The sequence below is a fragment of the Rattus rattus genome, chromosome 3 (assembly GCF_011064425.1).
Source record: "Rattus rattus isolate New Zealand chromosome 3, Rrattus_CSIRO_v1, whole genome shotgun sequence".
In the NCBI taxonomy this organism is placed as follows: domain Eukaryota; kingdom Metazoa; phylum Chordata; class Mammalia; order Rodentia; family Muridae; genus Rattus; species Rattus rattus.
This window is the reverse complement of record NC_046156.1, coordinates 172,366,218-172,388,326: the sequence shown is the minus strand read 5'-3', so window position 1 is coordinate 172,388,326 and position 22,109 is coordinate 172,366,218. Positions and strand designations below refer to the sequence as shown.

Here is a 22,109-nt window from a genome sequence, read left to right as displayed (position 1 = left end):
ATGAGAGTGTCCACTGCCATCGGAGATCAGAAGAGCGTACCAGATCTGGAACTGAAGTGTTTACAGGTGGCTCTGAGCTGCCACATGGGAGCTGGGAATTGAACACAGGTTTTCTGCAAGAGCAACAAGTGCTCTTAACAGCTGAGCTACCTTTCTGAGTACCACAGAGTCACACTGTGTACCCCTAGCTGGCCTGAACCCCTCTGTACAACAGACTGTACTTGAACTTTCGAGATCTACGTGTCTTTACCTCCTAAGTGTTAGCATTAAAGAGGTGCAACACCACACAGGTTCTTCCAACATGTGATGTTCAATAGCTAAACTTCCTTTGCTAGAAGAATTTTTTTCAAGTGACTAATACTGTGTATCATCACAGCACTCTTTAAATTATAACGTTATAGGCATTACTCATGATTGAAATTTAACTTTCTAAAGTATAAAATCAGTGGGTGTTAGTTTTTTCAGGCTTGCACAGTGATCACCACTGTCCAACTTGAAAATATTTTCCTTACCCAACAAAAGGCCGTGCCCACTGACACTTGTTCTAGCCTTGGGAAACTTTGACGGCCATTTCTTAATAATTTGTCCATTTTGGACATATATCAATAGAAGAATATATGATTGGCATTGAGTTGCACTGAACACAGTGCTTTAAAGGTTAATGGTGGTGTAATTAGTGCTGTGTCTCCAGTTTAAAAGGATTACTGTGTGTGTAGAGGTGGGGATAGTTGTTTGTGGGCATGCGAGGACAACTCTAGGGAGTGGGTTCTCTCGTTCAACCCAGTGGGTTCCAGAAATCAAGCCAGGTCGTCAGGCTTGACAGCCGGTGCCTTTGCCTGTTGAGCTCTCTCACCCTGGGTGCTGGGACTTCAGGCAAGAGCTAGCATACCCCGTGCTCCCTTTTATTGTTGAACGATGTTTATTTGTGGAAATTGTACACTTGCATCCTTTCTACTTTGTATTGTGAATTACCCTGTTCCTGTAAATGTTTGTGTTTTCATAAGGACAATCTGTTTTCATTTCTTTGGGATTGAAATTGTTGGGCCATGTGGTTTACCTATGAGATTCTCAGGCTGTCTTTCAAAGTAACTAGGACAGTTAACATTTTCCCCATTGTGTAAGGCATACCCACTTTGGCTGCATTCTAGCCAGTACTGTTTCTGGTTTAGTCCATCTTAGTGGAAGTGAAATTGTTTTTATCTGATGGCTAAAGATGTTGAGCGGTTTTTTTAGGTGCTTACCAGCCACTCACCTTTCCCTTTTGCAAAACCAAAAGAGACAGTTCCAAGCCTTTACCTTTATTTCTCTTATTGAATTGAGACTTCATTATGGATTCTAGATACAGGTCCCTTAATCATTTTACTGTTAATTTAGTAGGGGGTTGAATTTTTCCTTCCAATATTAAACATTTATTTTGCATTGGTCTATGTGCGTAGGCACATGTCTGTTACCTCCCCCAAGGAGGTTCTGGGATCAAACTCAGGCTCTGTCTTTGTGACAAGAGCTTTCCTTGATGAGCCATCTTCCAAATTATGTTGTAACTTTTATATATCATCTAAAGAAAAGTATTTGTTGGCTTTTTTTTTAAATGGTGCCTCAGGTTAAACCCAGAGCTTAGGGCCTGCCTCCAGCTACATGCTTAACCTCCAGGAAGGGTTTTATTTCATTCTTTTGCTTTGGATATTATTTTGCAAGTGGTTTGTTTGTTTGTTTGTTTAAATCTTTCACTATTGGATTGTTTGTGCCATTGTCTCAAGTGAATTGCCTATAGATCTACGGTCTCTGGACTCAGTTCTGCCTGTTGACCTATATACTTCTGCTTAAGCTAGTCAGAGTTTTGATCACAGTGGTTTTGTTTGTTACTAGACCTCACTGTTTCAGGCGGGCTAGCCTTGATCATGATCCTCCTGAGGATGTACATTACAGTCCTATACCACCACACCTTCTGTTTTCTTTTTAAGATTCACTTTTAATTACCTCTCTCTTCCTGAATGTGTGTATATGGACCAGTGCTCTACAAAACGAGAGACATTGAAATTCCCTAAAGTTGTGGTTACAGGGTGTTAGGAACTGAATTCAGGTCTTGTACAAATCAGTATGAGCTTTTGATCTCTGAGTCATTTCTTAGTCCCTTGTTTTAGATTTTAAAGTTAGGTCACTCTTCCAACTTATGAAAATTGACTTCTTTTTAAATTCATAATATGTGTATTCTCTTTGAAGCCATTACAAATAAAGTTTCTGTGTTTTATTTTCCTCTTCTTCCCCCTCTCTAGAATTAAGTTTTAAACCCAGAAAAGATGTTCTGGAAAAGAATGATGTTGTTCTCAATTGTATACCATGCAATAAATCCTGGAACCTCTCCTTTTTAAAACTAATTTATTATTTTATATGTATTGGTATTTTGCCTGCATGCATGTTTGTGCATCATGTGCATGTCTAGTACTTAGAAGAGGGCGTCAGTTCCTCTGGAACTACAGTTACAAATAGTTGTGAGCTGTCGTGTGGGTGCTGGAAATGGAGCCCAGGTCCTCTGCACAGCCAGTATGCATCACCACTGTGCCTCACCTTTAGGCCCTGGATACTGCAGGTGTTCAGAGTGCCACAAACTAGAATTTAAGAATTATCTTCTACCACTTTAATATAAATTAGTGGCACTGAATATTTTACTACCTAAACAACGTCCTGGCCTACACCAACAATGGACGCTGGATTGATGTCACTCAAGCCCATATTCATGGGGCAGTATAGGTAGAGGAGCTGCACTCAAGCACAGGAAAGCATACCCTGGTACCCATGTCACCTTTCAGTCAGGATGCGTTTGAATTCACTGCTACATAGACCTCTTTGCCAACTGAAAAGTTAGTGACTTTAAGAAAAATTTATATTCTGAGTAAGTTTTTTTAAAGTTAATGAAATTGATAAAATAATCAATTACAAAATATATTCTAATCTCAGAAACTCTAAATTAAAAAAAGTGTTCAATATATTTGCAAGCATTTTTAGGTTGCTGATCTTTTCTAAGCACTGTTTATTTAAAAGCAAGGTCCTTTTCTCTCCCCATCAGACTGTTTGTGCCATTGAATAGATTGTATATATGGCTGATAATTAAGGCTGTTGAGAATGCAGATTATTTAGCATCAGGTAATAATATTCTGTGTGTTTGACTTTTAGGAATTTTACTGATGACAGCCTCAGAAAATGAAGATAATGACATTTTATGGTGTGTCAACCATGATACATTTCCTTTCCAAAAGCCAATGATGGAAACTCAGGTCAGTTGCTCTGAGACTTTAGTAAAAGTTGTGTGTGGTGCTGTGAATCAGGCCTAGAGTCTGTGCGTGTTAGTCAGGCACTCAGCTGCTTACACACATCCCTACTCCAAGTATAAACAGTTTAAATAAGAAATGGAATGGTTAGTAACTGTCTTCCCAATTATGGCTACTTCCACAGTGGTGTATGATTAGAACTCTTCGAGTGGCTCTGGTGAGATGGCTCCTAGGCTGAGAGCACTTGGTGCTCAATCAGGAAACTGAAATTCTGATCCTAGCATTCTCATCAAGTGGCTTTCAAACACCTGTAGCTTTAGCTGTAAGGGAGCTGGTGCCCCCTTCTTGCTTCCTTGCACACTTACACACTAATGTGCACAAACAAAAATTTCTTTAAAGAAAGAAAATAAATTTTTTTAAAAGATTAATTTATTTTATGTATATGGCTACAGTGTTGCTGTCTTCAGACACACCAGAAGAGGGCATCAGACCTCATTACAGATGGTTGTAAGCCACCATGTGGTTGCTGGGAATTGAACTCAGGACCTCTGGAAGAGCGGTCAGGGTTAACAACTGCTGAACCATCTCTCCAGCCCCTAAATTTTTTTTTTTAAGGTTTTTAGATTTAATGTGCATTAGTGCTTTTCCTGCATGCACGTATGCATGTATGTATGTATATATGTATGTACATATGTACATATGTATGTACGTACACACACTATGTGCATGCCTAATACCCACTAAGGTTAGGAAAGAACAAAGAGTTCCCTGCAACTGGAATTGCGCCACCACCATATAAATGCTGGGAGTCAAAACTGGGTCCTCCCCAAGATTGGCAAGTGTCCTTAACTCAGCCATCTCTCCATCCCAAAAGAAAGCAATCTTAGAGTGAGGAAATATCTCTTAATAATTCTTATTTTTGACTTTGTCAGACTAGAGATGATTACAGTAATAACTAAACAAGCAAAAATCTTTCTTTTTGGCAGTTCTCATTATGTAATCCTAGATGGCTAAACCAGACTAACCTTGAACTCACAGAGACCCACCGTCCCCTCCATCGCAAATGATAGGATTATCAGCCTGCCATGCTTGGACTCTAAAAATGTCTTTAAAGAGCACACTGGAGCTCTTGTTTCCTTCCTTGTGTTCTGTATTTGTGGAGCATGCATATGTCAGAGGATGGCTTTGTTGAGTTGCTTCTCTTTCTCCATCTTTCCATGAGTTCTGGGTAGCAAACTCAGGTCATTGTCTTATCTGAACCATCTTGCCGACCCTGGAACCATTTTAGAATGTTTTCTGTAATATAGCTGAAAATAAATGTGATTTTTCTGAAATGATTTTCATCACATTTAAATCTAATTTTAGTTAGTGATGAGCTACTTAGGCTCTGAATTAGAATTCTGTATTACTAACCTGTGAAGTTCATCTCACTTGTAGTCTTTTTTTCCCTTCTGTTTGGTTTTATGAGACAAAGTTTCTCTTTGACAAAGTGCAGCTCTGAATGTCTTGGAACTCGCTCTGTAGACGCTCCTGCTTCTGCCTCAAGTGCTGGGGTTAAAGTAAAGTATTCTTGTTAATCAGAAAAATCTTAGCACTCAGGATTAAAGTATTCATATTCATTAGAAAACTTTAAAATGGTTTCAGTGCTAAACTGAACCTCACAAGAAAATTGCCAACATTTCATTACATATTTCTCTTCTACATATAAACACACACACACTGACTAGAGTTTTGAGGGGTTTTCTGTTTAGTTTTTGTTTTTGAGACAGGATCTGTCTACAGACTTTTTAGACTAGACTGGCCTTGAACTCAGAGATCTACTAGGAGTAAAGGTGTGTACCACTATGTCGGGGTGTGTGTGTGTGTGTGTGTGTGTGTGTGTGTGTGTGTGTGTGTGTAGCAGGTGGTGCTGATGGTGAGACAAGGTTTCTCTCTGAAAGAGAGCTCTGCCCTTGTTTTGAGACATCTTCCTGCCTCTGCCTCCCAGGCACTGGGATTAAAGATGTGGGTCATTGCGCCTGGTAAGTGTTAGCTTTAATGTATGCAGCACTTGGAGCAGCACTACCGTGAGTCCACCGAGGTTGTCCTGGCGTCAGCTCCTGGCGTCAGCTCCTGGTCAGCTCTTCTCCCCCTGGTGTCCTCTGCTACTCCATGCTAGTCAGCTGCTCTGCTAACCAGGCCCAGCTAAACCAGCCACCTCCATTTAATGTGTTGTGTTCTCTCTGCTTTCGGGAGTTTGTGCCTTTCTTTGTTTGGATTTTGTTTTTTTGTTTGTTCACTCTATATCTGGTTTAGAACTAGATATCTTAGCCCATGTTGGCCTGGAATTCATGGTAATCCCCCTGCATCAATCTTGTGAATTCTGGAATTAGAAGCTTCACCATCACACCTAACTGAAGGCTTTTAAGTCAGTCATTATTTTTACCCTCAGTTTGTTACTTTGTAGAAGTGAAGACACTAGTTACAGTAGTAAACAGAAGGTGGTTATGAGAATCAGGACTATGCCTAGATAGAACCAAAGGCCACTCAGTACAACCAAATTCCAAACCGAGGATCTGTACTGAAGTAGTCAGCAACTGTGTGGGGAAAAACTCTGTGTGAGGACAGGCAAAGAACAGAAAAACTACATCCTGGTTGCCAGTTGCAGGAGTTTATAAGCAAGTAAGCAGTTTATCAGAAGACAAAAACATTTGGTTAGCTGGGGCATTTCAACCCTGTTTCTAGAACAGTGCAGGGTACTTCTCAGGACAGCATACTTCTCCCCAGGACGGTGGGTAGAAAAGGAAGGCTCAGTTTCAGGTTGAAACAAAGATGGCTCCAGCTGAGACAGGTGGGGAAACCCTTGTCCTGTCACAAGGGAGAGGTATTTGAGCTCATAGTCCTTGGCTGCTCTTCCAGAGGACCTGGGTTCAATTCCCAGCACACACATGGCAGCTCTCATCTTTCCGTAACTCCAGCTCTAGGAGATCTGACACAGTCACCCAGGCACCTGCAGGCAAAACACCAACACACATAAAATGAAGATGAGTAACTTCCCAGGAACGGTGTCGCACACCTTTAATCCCAGCACTGGGTAGGCTGGCAGGCAGATCTCTAAGTTTGAGGCCAGCCTGATCTACGACAGGACAGCCAGGGCTACACAGAGAAATCCTATTTCAAAAACCAAACAAAATAAAAGGTAAAAAGCCAAGTATATATTGAATATATTTATGTTGTTGAAACTAAGGAGGTTTGTTTGGTTTTATTTTTTGTTTTCTAAAAGCTTTGACATGTGTGACTTAAAGCAAATATGAAAACACTATATTTCTTTTTTTATAGATGACAACTCGTGTTGATGGTCATTCCTGGGCTCTTTCTGCAATAGATGAATTAAAAGTAGATAAAATAATCACGCCTTTAAATAAAGATCATATTCCAATAACTGACTCCCCAGTTGTAGTACAACAGCACATGTTGCCTCCAAAGAAATTCGTTCTCCTCTCAGCACAGGTATGTGCACATCTGCTTACCATGGTGGAAAGAAACTATATCAAATATGCCAAACTCTTTTCTTTCTCACTGTAGTGCTGACAGTTTAACTAAGGAACTGCAGCATGCTCGGCATCCACGACTGCTCAGCCACTCCCCTGGTGTAGTTATTTAATGCTTTCGTCACATACTCTCAGGTGTCATCTCAAGTAATGCATTGACCTAGAAAGTATATAAAATAACGTCTCCTATCCATATACCTGTGTTGTCAATATCTATATATTTGTTTACAGATACATTAAGAGAATAATGTAAATATTTCTAAGTAAATGTTAGCATTCTATACGGTATCATATACCTTTTTTTTTTTTTTTTTTTTGGTTCTTTTTTTCGAGTGGGGACAACCCAGGGCCTTGCGCTTCCTAGGCAAGCTACCACTGAGATAAATCCCAACCCTACCTTTTTTAAATTTCAAAAATACCTTTTGTAGGTTTTATGCCTATACTTCTAATTTGCATTTGGCAGTGATTTTTTTGTGTGTAAATGTGCCCTGTTAAACTAGTTTTCCTTATTTCATGTGCATCCCTAGTGCTGTGCTGTTAGTTCTTCTTATACCGAGAGTATGCGTGTCTGTACTTTAGATAGACGCTGCCAACCTCCTGTGTTTATTCACTAAGCATGTCTATGACTAGGTTTCACCATAACCTGCCCTGACACATTTACTCTCTGGTGAGAATGAGGTTAGTTGCCTTTGCAAGTGTTTATATATTGCTGTATACTGTCAGTTCCTGTTCTGTATAGTGATGCTTCCTTTTCTCTGGCTTTGCTTCCCAGAGTTTCCACATCAAATGTAGTCTGAAAATTAAGGGAAACGTTTGTATGCCCTAAATTGCAAGATTTTCTGAGGAGCATAGTGCATGGTCCCTCTGACATTTTCATGTGACGTGTGATGCTTCTTTTTAACCACTTAGTGGCTGTCTTGTCACCTTTTGTCCTGGTATTGTAGTTGTTTATAGAATTTGGAAATGCAGTGTTGAGCGGGCGTCTAAAGGTGGAGGTGGTACTTCTAATCTGTGCCATGAGCATAATGGTATCACCATTTCTTTAGAGTTGTTATTTATTATCTTAAGATTGCTAAGATTTATGTATCGTAGATATTAAGGTTTTTTCTTTATAATGTAATTTTGCCCTTTAAACCCTGCATCTGTTTGGAGTGTATCCTGTATTTTGGATGACTAAGGATCCAGCTTTATTTTTGTACAAATAGACCTACGTGTGCTAATATAACCAGTGAATAATGTAACTAATTCCCTGGATTTTGAATCAGCATGAGAAAGGCAAGGCTATTTTTTACAGATATGGAAATTGAGGGTAGGCTGGCTGTTTTAATATAAATTGCTCTTGTCCACTTCATTGTGTTCTCAGAGTTGCTTGTTATTAAGTACGGTAGCAGTCAGTTATTACCACCAGGTTTTTTGTGTGTGTTCGTGGGGACAGAACTTAAAGGGCTGTACATCTCTGAGCTACATCTCCAACCCCCTACCGGTCAGGCTCGGTAATCGTTTTCTCATGTTATTTCTCCGTTTTGATTTCTTAGGGTAGTCTTATGTTTCACAAACTTAGACCCGTAGATCAGCTGAGACATCTGCTTGTAAGTAACGTGGGAGGGGATGGAGAAGAGATTGAGAGATTCTTCAAATTACATCAGGTAACTATGAACTGCAGGGAGGGATTTTAAATAAAGAAACTAAAATATTAAAATAGTTTGTAAACAAGAAGTAAAACAATGTAATACACAGAAATTATCTGTTCTCTTTTGTACTCGAATCAACACATATATATTGATTTTGAAAATAGTAATGTTATAAGACTCTTCCACATTTATTCTCTGATGTTGATATGTTTTTACTGAACTATAATAACGATATTGAAGTTGTATGATAAATAGGCTTTTTATTAAAAGCACCAGGCATTACCTTATGAACATGCACTTGTGTGTATGTTCCCCATCACATGGAATAACCTAAGGCAGGAACTTGAGGCAGAATGTGGAGACTTAGTTCTTAATAGCAATATTAGAATTGATAGATTTAAAACTGAGAAGGCTTATTTAAAATTAGGACTTTCTCAATAAAGGTAAGTACAGATTCAGGACTCAGACTATCTGCTATGAAACCCTTTTCCAGTGGAGTGAGATACTTGTATTCACTACGCTTTGGTTGTATGTAAACTGCATTATACTGAAGCACTGTGTGCTATAAGGACTAATATATACTGAATTTGAGACAGGATTCTCTCTTTCCCTGACTGTCCAGGAACTCTGTATGTTGACCGGGCTGGCCTCCAATTTGGAGATCCTCCTGCCTCTGCCTCCTGAGCGCTGGAATTGAAGGTATGTGCCACCACTGCCTAGCAATACTGGATTATTAAAATAGTGCCTACCACAAGATAGGTACTCAATGAATGTTGGCTCTTGGTGATAATTTCTAAAAGATAGAAAGAGGAAGAATAAAATAGAGTAACAGTTGATGAAGATCTTAATAAAGAGAAAGTATCTTAAACACTAGTGCCTGAGTTGAACTTCACCTCAGGCTGTTGGCTTTCTTCACGTTGGTTGATTTCATTCCATCAGCAAGTATTTATTGAGCACTTGTCGTGAGCGCTGGATTTGTCTTTAATGCATGGGCTTTCGTCCTTTCAGGAAGACCAAGCTTGTGCGACGTGCCTTATTCTTGCTTGTTCCACCGCTGCCTGTGACAGAGAGGTGTCTGCCTGGGCTACGCGGGCATTCTTTAGGTATGTCAGGGTGGAGAGAGAGAGAGAGTGTGTTATGTTCTGAGCTGCATTTCATTGAGGGGCATTCTGAGAGTTGAATGTAGGTTTGTTTTGTTGTTGTTGGGGTTTTTGTTTTTGTTGTTGTTGGGTTTTTTTGTTTTTGTTTTTGCTCATGCTATATAAATACCAAGCAGTCTACCAATGAGCTACATCCTTAGTTCAAAACTATTCATCAAATACTTTAAAATATTGTGAAATACTTATATATAAATAAAAGACCTGCTTTTTTCTTTGCTGGTTGGTTGGTTTATTGGTACCAGAAATTGAACACATGCTAAGCTCAATCTCCAAGGCCACTTAATTATTGTGTGTGTATAAATGTTTTCCCTGCTGCATCTGTGCAGTTCATGCATGCAGTACTGTTGGGAACCAGAAGAGTGCAATGGATTCCCCATGACTCCAATTGTAGTCAGCTGTGAGCTTCCATGTGGGTGCTAAATACAGAACCCAGGTCTCCTTCAGGTCTACCCTGTGCTCATAACTGCTGAACTCTCTCTGCACCCTCGGGTTTTGTTGTTGGTAGTGGTGTTGGTGCTTGTTTGTTTGTTTGTTTGTAGACAGGGACGCACCATGCATCCTGTGTTGGCTGAGTGCTGGGATTAAAGAGACACTGCTCTTGGGCCACTTTTTAGACGATACCAGTGTGATAGTTAAGGCTTTGCCAAACAGAGGAGATAGGCAAATTATTAAACTTCATTAGTAAGAGTAAAATCTAGAAAGATAGGAGTGCCTGTGGAACAGGCTGAGGAGCATAGTGCATGCATCACTGTTCTCTGGGTTTTCTTCGCTTCTTTTTGTCCTCTTGTTTTGCACTTTACCATCGACTCTCCTCCATCTTCCTTACTTCTTCAAACAACCGGTTCTATAGCATGTGTATCAATGTATAGCATGTGTGTCAATGGTGCTGACGGATTCAGAGAGGAAATAGTGTCAGAGGTAGGTTTTAAAATCTGATTTCTTTGATTTTGTGTTTGCAGTACTGGGGATTAAACCAGGACTCCAGTAACCAAGCACTGTGTCATTAACCTATGCCCCAGCCTTCAGAGTCTCTTTGTCTAGGTGAAAACACGTGTGTCTGGTTCTTGACTCTAGTAGGTAGTATCTGTCATTCCTCAGTCACATTTTCTATAAAATACTTAACCAGAAATTTGAAGAATGCCTGTGCTGTATCTTTAAATTCATGGGGGCCGAGTTAAGAACACTGGCTGCTCTCTTAGAGGACCAGGTTCAATTCACAGCACCCATATGGCGGCTGACAACTCTCACTCTACTTCCAAGGGACCTGACGTTCTCCTGTGGCCTCCATATTCAACTGCACAGACACACATTCAGGCAAGACAACATTTACAGAAAGATAAATAAATCTTTGATTTTTTTCTTTAAATGTGACTAAGTATATTCTATTAGAAAGACTGTTATTTCTACATTAAATAAACTATTCATTACATGTCCTTTTTTTTAGACAGAGACAATTTTGGAAGTTTGGTTTCTTTAAAAAAAAAAAGGCTACAGAAATGTTATATGAGTGTGTTTTCATTTTAATCCCAAGTGTGGGATATGGCACTGCTTCAGACTGTCCACAGCAGCTGACTATGTGATTTGCTCCATGCTCCAGCTGAGGCATGGTTTTACCAGCTGCACAGTTTCTTCTGTGCAGTGCAATGATTTGTGCAATGTTTGGGAGTCTGGGAACTTCGTAGAGAGTATATAAATTCCAGGTCCTCGAGAATTGGGTTGGGTTGTTAGTTGTTGAGAGGGTAGGTCACAATTTGTTAGTGCACATGGTCAAAAAAGAAGCAAGAAGAGCAAAGTAGATTCAGAGATCCTTTCCTCTCTTCCCATGGGGTCAAAGGGTGGAGAAGTCAGAAGAAAGAGCCAACAAAACCAGCTACACTTAGAGTGAGTCCCTTCTGATTTCCTCGTAGCAATTTGAGATCAACATTTATTGAAGGATTATGCTATATATATTTATTTCACTGTGAGCACCATACAGCAAAGTCTCTACCCATTGTGTAAAACTAAACAGGAGCAGAGATTATCCCAGTGTTTATAAGATTGTCATTTTCATTGAACTCATACTCTTGTCGCACAAACAGGTATGGTGGTGAGGCACAGATGAGATTTCCAGCTACTCTTCCCACTCCGAGTAACGTTGGTCCCATCCTGGGCTCTCCTATGTATTCTAGTGAGTACGACATGATGTTTTATTAGTGCTTCTGTGTCACTAGTGAATGGTCTCTAGATAGTGACTGCTGACTCTTTGGGGATCTTTTACGGGGTGGGGGGATTGATTTTGTTTTGAGATTAAAGTCTTCCTATGTAGCTTTAGCTGGCCTGGAACTTGCTACTGGCTTTGAACTCAAAAATTAATTCCCCTGTCTCTGTCTCCTAATGTCATAATTAAAGGCGTGTGCTGTCATCACCCTGGCTATAATGAACCATTAATGAATACTAAAAAGCAAATTAATATGCAAGCAATAGTATTTACAGATGTCATTTAGCATTCAAAGGGAAAAGACATTTTAAAAAAGAAAAGGACAGGGGTTGGGGATTTAGCTCAGTGGTAGAGCGCTTGCCTAGGAAGGCCCTGGGTTCGATCCCCAGCTCCGAAAAAAAGAACCAAAAAAAAAAAGAAAAGAAAAGAAAAGGACAGAGATGAGTAGTCAAGTGATAAGAACACCTGTATCTATATCTTCCAAATGGGAGAATGTCTAGTTGAAATATGTGTGTCTGGTTCTTGACTCTAGTAGGTAGTGCCTGTCATTCCTCAGTCACACTGATACGTAGCTTCTTTAAATAATCTTGATCAGATTCAAAGCATTGAGAAGGTATTTTACATGTCTCTGTTTTTTTGTTTTGTTTTCTTTTGCAGGTTCTCCTGTCCCTACTGGGAGTCCCTATCCAAACCCGTCCTCTTTGGGGACACCATCCCATGGTACCTTTTTTCTGTTCATTTTGAAGAACTAACATTAATTATTGTTCCTAATGTTTAATGTTGAAAGAATTAATTTGCATGATCCCTTTTTTAAAAAAAGTTGAGGAAGTGATTCAGGTGGTAAAGTGCTTCACATACCGTTAAGACCTGAGTTTGATCCTCACAGTCAATGTAAAACAGCTGAGAAAGCCCATCCCTGTCTCTACCTCTTACAAACAAAACCAAATGGGTATCTATTCATTAACTTTACACACTTCCCTTTCGTGTCAGGATACACCAAATGGAGTATTGAAATTTCTAAACACATACAACTTCTTTTTTAACTGTCTTTATTAATTTGAGAATTCCATACATGCATATAATGTGTTTGATCATATTTACCCACAACTCCTTCCACAACCATAGTCCCAAATCCCCAGCCCTTCTCAACCTTGTGTCCTGTTTGGTTTGTTTGTTTGTTTAATAGCCCACCTAGTCCAATTTGTACTGTCCATACACCAGTGGACATGGGGCCATCCACTGGAGCATGCAAAGGCCATAACCACCCTTAGAACCCAGAGGCCATCAACTGTTAATGGGTCCTCAGCTAGAGGCAGAGGCTTGGGAGCCCTTCTCTCTTTGGGCTGGAATATTGACTGAGGTCATGAGTGCAGCAGCCCTGTCACGTGCAGCAGACACTCTCTCCTCGGTCTTTCTGACCTCTGGTTCTTGTAGGCTTTTCATGCCCTTTCCCGTGATGGTCCCTGTGCCTTCTGGTGGTGGGATGGGGTTGGGCTGTGCCATTTGGGACTAAAGCCTCTACAGATCCTCATTCTCTGCATTTCAGTTTCTTTGTTAGCCACCATTTATGGCACAAAGGAGCTTGTCTGATGAGGCTGAGAGCTGCACCGGCCCTGTATATGAGATGTGAAATTAGAAGGCTGTTTGCTAACTGTATTTAACAAAGTAGCAGTAGTAAGTTGGAGCTCCTGAGTCTTAGATGAGCCTAGGATATACTTCTAAGAGACTTTTTCTTATGTGTGCACAGGTGCTCAGCCTCCTACCATGTCAACCCCAATGTCTGCTGTTGGAAACCCAGCCATGCAGGCTGCAAGCCTGAGTGGTTTGACTGGACCAGAGATTGTGTACTCAGGAAAACACAACGGTATTTGCATTTACTTTTCTCGAATCATGGGGTAAGTACTTTGTACTACCTAATGCTATTTACTTTGTCCTATTTGCAGTAGGACAAAAATCCTACTCTATATTCCTAAATCTATATTTGGAACATTACTTACTGAATTTTACTTATAGTTCTTTGTGTTTTTATTTTTTGTTTGTTTGGGTTTTTTTTTTTTTTTTTTTTTTTATTCTCTTTACATCCCTCTCAAAGCCCTCCCTGTTTCTTGATTCCCCCTCACACAGTCCCTTATTTCTTCTTTCCCTTCTCCACTGAGAAGGGGAAAAGGGGAAAGCCCCCTGGGTACCACCCCACCCTGACACAGCAAGTCACTGCAGGACAAGATGCATCCTCTCTGACCAGACAGACTAGCTCAGTTAAGGGAATTGGATCCACAGGCAGGCAACAGATTAAGGGACAGCCCCTGTTCCAGTTGTTGGGGGGCTGGCATGAGACCATTTGCTATTTCTGTGGGCTAGGGGTTGGGGGGTTATGCTAAGTCCAGTCCATCTGTGCTCTTTGATTGGTGGCTCAGTCAGTCTCTGGGAGCACCCAAGGTACAGGTTAGTTGACTTGGTTGGTCTTATTATGAAGTTCCTGTCCCTTTCAGTTACCCGAGCTCCATTCAATGTTTGGCTGTGCTTCTCTGCATCTGTTTCAGTAAACTGCTGGGTGGAGCTCCCCAGAGGACAGTTATGCTTGACTCCTGTTTGCAAGCATAACAGCGTATCATTAATAGTGTCAGGGACTAGTGCTTTCCCACGGGATGGGTCTCAGTGTTGGGTGGTCATTGGTTAGCCATTCCCTCAGACTCTGCTTCATCTTGTAGGCAGGATAAATTTTGGGTTGAAGGTTTTGTGGCTAAGCTGATGTCCTTATCTCCCTGGTGTGGGTCCTGCCTGGCTACAGGAGGTGGCCACTTCATATCCCCATGCTAGGAGTCTCAGCTAGAGTCACCCCCAGAAACTCCATGGCGCCTCTCCCATTTACATTTAGTTTTAAGTAATCCATTGACAACATTTTTTGCATTGTTCAGCCCTTTACCTGTATTCATTGTTGTATTTCAGTGCATATAGCCTCAGATTATATCTACACGCACATTAATAACTAGACTTACCATCCTGTCCCTGAGTAGTATGTGTCTAGATTTCACTGGGCAGCTCTGGTCTTACTTGGCTCACTCATGCATATGCAATCATGCTACAGTAGAGAGAGGTTTATGTACCTTGACCAGACTGCTATATGCTTCAAGGCCCATTTATACACTGGTGTGACTGGGCACAGTTCTGTTCTCTGTTTAGTCTCATTCTTAATATGACAGCCAACAATCTGTCTCTTGCTGCTGGTGGGACTGCATGTGAAGGTTGAAACTTCCAAAGCCCTTCTATGCCTGTGTTCACAACAGTGACATTCTCTGACCTGTCTTATCTGTCCAACTTCTATTCAGACACTGGTGAGGAGACAGCACTGCTCTAAAGGACAGGTGTAGAAGTCCTGTACAGGAAGTGGTTAGAAGGAAGGATAAAGCATGGTTGCACTATTTGTAGTCCTCCTCCCATTCTGTCTAATCAGCTGCCATGCCTGTAGGGACTGATCTTACAGTCAGTTGGGATCAACACTTTCATCAATGGGGTGTGTGTGTGTGTGTGTGTGTGTGTGTGTGTGTGTGTGTGTGTGTGGTGATTTTTTTAAAAATTTTATGTGTACAATATTTTCCTGCGTGTATGCATGTTCACTGCATGTATGCCTGGTGCCCATGAAGGCCAGAAGAGGCCACCAGATCTCCTGGAACTAAGATACAGGACTGCTGTTAGCTGTCCTGTTAGTGCTGGGAACAGAACCTAGATCCCTAGAGCATTAAGTGCCCTTAACCACTGAGTTTTTCTTAAGTGTACTTTCATTTTTTTGGAGTAATGTTATGTTTGAAATGTTTCCAGTTTTTCCCTTCTTTTCTTAAAATTGTGTTTATACTGATGTGTGTGCACAGTGAGGCAGAGGTACATGTGCTGCAGTGTGGACATGGTGCGGATGTGCATGTCGGGGACACTTGTAAAATCTTCCACTTTCTGGGCTTCTAGGAATGCCATTCAGGTCACAAGGCGTCTACAAGTTTGTTTTCTTGCTGAACTGTCTCTAGCCTCATTTTTAAGAATGTTAAAAATAAGTCATTACTGCATTTGAAAAAATGAATAGGGGTTGGGGATTTAGCTCAGTGGTAGAGCGCTTGTCTAGCAAGCGCAAGGCCCTGGGTTCGGTCCCCAGCTCTGAAAAAAAGAAAAGAAAGAAAAAAAAAAGAAAAAAATGAATAAAGCCTTCATGTTTGTACAGACAAGACAGTAACTGCATATTGTAAGAGGTTGTATTTGTTTACAGTACAATAACCAAAACATTTTTGTTCCAGAAATATTTGGGATGCTAGCTTAGTTGTTGAAAGAGTATTCAAGAGTTCCAACAGGGAGATCACTGCAGTAAGTGTGTAAATTGTTACCTCCTTGATTGTGTGTAACCAGTTGATGATGTTATTCAGTCGGTAGTATTTGTTTCTCATGTATTGAGCATGTCTGAACATGTATTCTGTTCTCCTCTAATAAACTGTTCTTTCTCTAGTTTAGGGTTTGTCCCAGTCACTTTACCAAGTAAAGTTTTTAACATTTCATAGCCTGGTGCCCCGGTGCAAAATGAACAGAATAGCCTGGCTCTTTCTGAAGGTTGCTGTGAGGTCAGAGAGCCGGCGCTGATCCTTAACCGCCCCATCTGCTCGCGCTTGTACTTTACAGAAGCGTGATACTCTCGAAGCCTCAACCGAACTAATGCGAGCTCGTGCACTTCAGATTGCTTTACAAAGACATCCCAGAGCTTTGTTTTTACAGATCCAGTAGGCTTGCTTTAAGTAGGCTTGCTTTAAGCAGGCTTGCTTTAAGTAGGCTTGCTTTAAGCACTTTTGTTTTATCTTATTTGTCTTTCCTTTACTCTTCTTTGTTTTCTTTGCTGTTCTCTTTTTCTATTTTTTTGTTTTGTTTTTCACAAGAGGGTCTTGCTATGTTTGTAAAACTGGCTCCGATCATGTAATCTTCCTTCCACACCCTCCAAGTACTGCGATTATACACATGCACTGACATGTACACACTGATGTACACATGCTCTAACACACACACACACACACACACACACACACACAAAGGCGTTCACACGCACTGACATGCACTGATACACACAGCTCAACCCAAATTTTGATGCTCTTTTTAGACTTCACATTTCTAATAACAAGAATGCATTTTATCTGACAAAGTATTTGTATGCTCTTCAGAATGGGTATGAATTAATCCATGATGATAGTAAAGAAAAGTCCCCTTGAACTCATTGATTAATTGGCAGATAAGGACATGAGGATGTAGGTGTTATCCATATTGAACTATCTGAATGATGACCATGGAACTATGGAAAGTAATTAAGATGTTCACTTTGTATTTGTGTTTTACTGCATATAAATTTTATGTCAGTCATAGAAGGACAGGAAGGGAAGGATATGGCTAACCTTTAGGGCCCTTTATTTGGGCTAATTGGATGTTGAATGGACTTAAAATAGCTTTACATATTAATTATAAAGATAGCATAGCTCAAAACTAAAATTGTATATATTCACTGTTGACTCTAAGGAGTACTTTTTTATACATACATTTTTTTCTGTGTCTTTAAATGTTTGAGAACCTTTTGTTTCCGATCTTGCAGATTGAAAGCAGTGTGCCCATCCAGCTGCTGGAGTCAGTGCTACAGGAACTGAAGGGTTTGCAGGAATTTCTAGACAGGAATTCTCAGTTTTCAGGAGGACCACTAGGAAATCCAAAGTGAGAACCAGATCTACGAATTTTACTTACTCCTTACTTACTTACCTTTTTCCTGTGTATGGAGGATCTTTTCTTATTACTTTGAGGTATGGGAATAAAACCCAGGACTCACACATTGTAGGCAAGTACTCTACACTGAACCACAGGGCTAGCTATCCAGTTTTCCTCTCCATTGTTCTTTGTTACCACATTAGACCTATACCATACAGTTTTTTGTTTAGCGTTCATTGGGGTTTGGACAGCATGTGTATCTGTGGAAGTGTGTCAGAAACCTTGGACCTGGAGTTATAGTCAGGTATGATCTGCTATGTGGTTGCTGGGAATTGAACTGGGGTCTTCTGGAGGAGTAGCCAGTCTTCCTAACTGCTGAGCCATCTCTTCAGCCCCCAGTTGTAATTGTTTTAAGACAGGATCTCACGGGATAGCCTTGGTTATCCTAGAACTCAAACTTCATAGACCAGGCCAGCCTCAACATCACGATTTTTCTGCTTCCATCTCCTGAGTGCTGGGTTTAAAGGCTTGTGCCACCACACCCAGGCAACGAGCTAACCTCATAACCAGCCCTTTCCTGTAGATGTAGTGTAATTCTCAGGTTATCATTATCACTTGTATCTAGTCCTGGGATATTTTCCTTGTGCCAATCATAAGCACATTCGGTCCCTCTCCATTGACTCTCCCAGTTCCTGCAACCCTGGTGGATTTTCTACCACAGTGGATCTGCCTGTTCTCTTACCTCAGTGAAAATACGGAATATTATGCTTTTGTACATAGATTAATTTCTTTCTATAATGTTAGGAAAGAAACTATAACATTTTTGTTTTATTCTGTTTTTCAAAATTACATTTATTTGGGGTTGTTTGGGTGAGAGGCGTGTGTACTGTCTTGTCTATGTGGAGGTCAAAGTATAAATTGCCTCAGTTGGTTTTTTCCTCCACCATGTGGGTTCTGGGGACCAACTCTGGTCATCAGACTTGGCAACAACCACTGTTGGCTAGGCTACTAAGCCATCTCACCTGCCCCAATGTGTTATTTTTTAAAAGCATCTATTCAGTCTTAAAATTTTCTTTCTAGCCATATTATAAATCCACACACTGTTTTTTTCCTTTTTCATGGTGACCATCACTTGTGATATGGTCTCACAATCCTATGAAGAAACTCTTGAGTTAATTAGCCAGACCCAGCGCTGGTGGAGTATTCATCACTGTCTTATGGTTGTCAGTCAGAATGACAACCTGACACTAAATCGTGCCAAGGTTCTGACAATTTGTCTTAAATATTAATGAGATACTTCAAAAGACTACTGTGAAGTGTTCAGGTTATTAGTGCTTGAGGTGAATCCTGCTTGCTGGCTTTTATTATTTCCAGTGAATTTCTGGAGCATTGCAGTCTTCAAACACATGCTTTTCTCTATCGTATTGGCATATTTGATGATCTGTGCATCCAGCCACAGCACTTAAGAAAGTTTTGTCAGCAAGCAATATTTTCAGATAATGTTTTAGAAATAAAATGTGTTTAAACTTGCTGAATGTATAGATTGACCTTCAAGTCACAGAAGCTTAGTAATTGCTCATATCTCATTTAAGTACCAATGCGTGGGCTGTGTGAAATTTAATTGCAAGAAAACACAGTGCTGTGCGCACCTGTACTTTGTAGCGTCTGCTCTGAGCCCCGGTAAACCTCACGCTCACTGTCATCTCTGCTTCAGTACCACTGCCAAAGTGCAGCAGAGGCTGCTTGGAGTCATGCGTCCCGAGAATGGAAACACCCAGCAAATGCAACAGGAGCTGCAGAGGAAGTTTCATGGTAACTGCTTTCTTGTGACCACCTACACATATGTGACGGGCCCCACCAATGGAGAGTTTGAAAACACAGGGTTTTTTTGTTTGTTTGTTTTTCTTTTTCCTTTTAATTAAAGTGCCATCTTTATGATTGGGAAAATTGAGCGGCATGGAAATTGTTTCTTTCCATTTTTTCAACCTAAGATTTTTGCCCCTTTGCCTCCAGAAAGCATGATGCACTCTTTTTAAAGATTTATTCATTTATTATATATGAGTACACTGTCGCTGTCTTTCGACACACCAGAAGAGGGCACCAGATCTCATTACAGATGATGGTTGTGAGCCACCATGTGGTTGCTGGGAATTGAACTCAGGACCTCTGGGAGAGCAGCCAGTGCTCCTAACCACTGAGCCACCTCTCCAGCCCCCATGTTGCACTCTTATTTGATTATTTTTTTTCATCGTGGTAATATATCTATACCTTACAGTTGACTTTTAGTTTTTAACATTCATATACATTCTGGTTACTCTCTCCCTCCATCCTGTCCCCCTCATCTCCACAACAGTCCAACCTCCCACACACACCCATGCCTTTCTCAACTTCGTGACTTGACTTTTCTGGTGTAATCCTTTAGTCCATCTGGGTGATTATTGGGCTGGGCCCGTCCACTGAACTTTGTAGGGTCACCAGTGGGTACCCAGGTGAGGAACTGATGTCCCTATCTCTGAACCCATCACTAGGGAATACTCGGGTTTGGGCCCCCAAGCTCAAGTATACAATTCATTATATTCACGTTGTTGTGTGACTATTGCCAGCATCTGTTTATTGAACTTTTTCATTATTCCATAGTGAAGCGCTGTGTAACCTTAACACAGAACTCCTATTTTCCCTGTCGTCAGCTCACAGCACCCACTGGCTACTTTTCATCTTCTGTCTATTTAACTCTGGTTACTTGGCATAAGCACTGCGTTTTCATTGTGTTACTGGCTTACTTCATTAGCATACTGTTTTCCTCATCTAACCATGCTGTAGCATATGTTAGAATTTCTGGTCTAAGATTGAATAACAGTCTTGTGTGTGTTTGTATATATATACACACACTGTATAACACTTATCCATTTTTATCCCTTTTGATGTATTCTGCTTACTTATAAGATAAGGCCAGTTATTATGACTGACTGAATTAATTTAATAATGTTCTAGGATATGTTATGCAAGGTTTGAGAAACTCAGTCCTGGGGAATTTGGGGGTACCTTCTACAAGGCCCTCTAAGCTATTGTTTTAGTGGCACTGCTGGGTGCAGTCTGAATGTCCATTGGGTGGGACTGTTGGATGTGGCATTCTTAAGAAATGAGACACAGACACTACAGTTTTTTTATTTTCCTTGTCAAATGCAAATGAATTTGCATATGCAAATGTTTTCATGTGTATTTATGCTAGTGTATTTCATGGGAACGAAAACATGAATGAATGCCCCCGTTGTCTGCAGTGGAGGCAGGAGAGACATGGGGATGTCACTCTTAGCTATGCTGTATTTGACGTGAAGAAGCAATTTGCCTTGTGTCATTTGATAAAATATCATAATTGTATTTTGTCATTAGAGGCTCAACTGAGTGAGAAGATTTCACTTCAGGCAATCCAACAGCTAGTTAGAAAATCGTACCAGGCTCTGGCTTTGTGGAAACTCCTTTGTGAACATCAGTTTACTGTCATTGTAGGAGAACTTCAAAAGGTGAGGTGACTTTTTGTCCTTCAGGGTTATTTAATACTCAAAATGCTTATTTCTTTTTTAAGTTTATGTGTGTTGTATGTATGTTGTGGCACATGCCTTTGAGGCGGCGGATCTTTCTAAATTGTAGGCCAGCTTGGTATATATAATGAATTAGCTCCAGGTCAGCCAGGGCTGTGTAGGGATAACTCCATCGCAAACTAAATAAATAAATGAAATACAATATTGATGCATGTGTGTGTTCTGCCTATATTTTTGTAAGAGCATGAAATGCCTGCCTGGTGGTGCCCAAAGAAGCCATCAGGTACCCTTGTGCTGTGATCTTCCATGTGCATGCTGGGAATTGAGCCTGGGTCCTCTGTAAGAGCAGCCTCTACTCCTGACTGCTGAGCGGCCTATCCAGTCCCTACAGTTTCAAAGTGAAAAACTGATCTCCAGTTCTCTTTCCCAGTGGCCAGAGAGTGGCTAGGGATGTTGTTTAGTCTTCCTTGATTTTTTTTACATAAACTTTTGTTTTCCCCTTTTTAAAATGTGAAGCTCTTCTATTTAGTTGATGAAAGCCATCTTATTTTCCATTCCAGGTAGGATGTTTTGGATTTTATTGGATTATAAACTTAGGGTAGGAACTTCATAGCCTCTGTGTCGTTTGTGATCTGTCTCCAAACCTTCCTTGCCTTCCATTACTAATTATGTGCTCAAGGAATGCAAATTAGATATTTCCTCCAAAACTTGCACTATTTTGTAGATATTTTTGTTGAAATTTAAAAAAAACATCTATCACTATAAAAATACTTACTAGACTATAAATAACCCTACACTTTAGAGCTATATCTTAGCAAGAGCGTTTGTGTAAAATGCAGGTCAAATTCATGCATCTAATTCTGGAATTGCAACATTATTTAGGAAAAACAAAGCGGGGTTGGGGATTTAGCTCAGTGGTAGAGCGCTTGCCTAGCAAGCGCAAGGCCCTGGGTTCGGTCCCTAGCTCCAAAAAAAAAAAGAAAAGAAAAGAAAAAGGAAGAAGGAAAAACAAAGCACAAGATTCTTTTTGTCTGATCATGAGACAGGATCTCACTATGTTGCTCTGACTAT

General features: G+C 40.5%; 1 protein-coding gene across 1 annotated transcript in view; it reads left to right on the top strand.

The window, feature by feature from the left end:
* Positions 1 to 22,109, top strand: part of Nup155 (nucleoporin 155) — a 52,179-nt gene that overhangs the window by 12,882 nt on the left and 17,188 nt on the right. Inside the window, exons 12-22 of the mRNA XM_032898804.1 lie at positions 3,172 to 3,272; positions 6,585 to 6,755; positions 8,332 to 8,442; positions 9,436 to 9,530; positions 11,666 to 11,754; positions 12,442 to 12,504; positions 13,532 to 13,679; positions 16,065 to 16,131; positions 17,393 to 17,508; positions 19,214 to 19,311; positions 20,890 to 21,020. Of these exons, the coding sequence (XP_032754695.1) occupies positions 3,172 to 3,272; positions 6,585 to 6,755; positions 8,332 to 8,442; positions 9,436 to 9,530; positions 11,666 to 11,754; positions 12,442 to 12,504; positions 13,532 to 13,679; positions 16,065 to 16,131; positions 17,393 to 17,508; positions 19,214 to 19,311; positions 20,890 to 21,020 (1,190 nt within the window). The remainder of the gene's footprint in view (positions 1 to 3,171; positions 3,273 to 6,584; positions 6,756 to 8,331; positions 8,443 to 9,435; positions 9,531 to 11,665; positions 11,755 to 12,441; positions 12,505 to 13,531; positions 13,680 to 16,064; positions 16,132 to 17,392; positions 17,509 to 19,213; positions 19,312 to 20,889; positions 21,021 to 22,109) is intronic.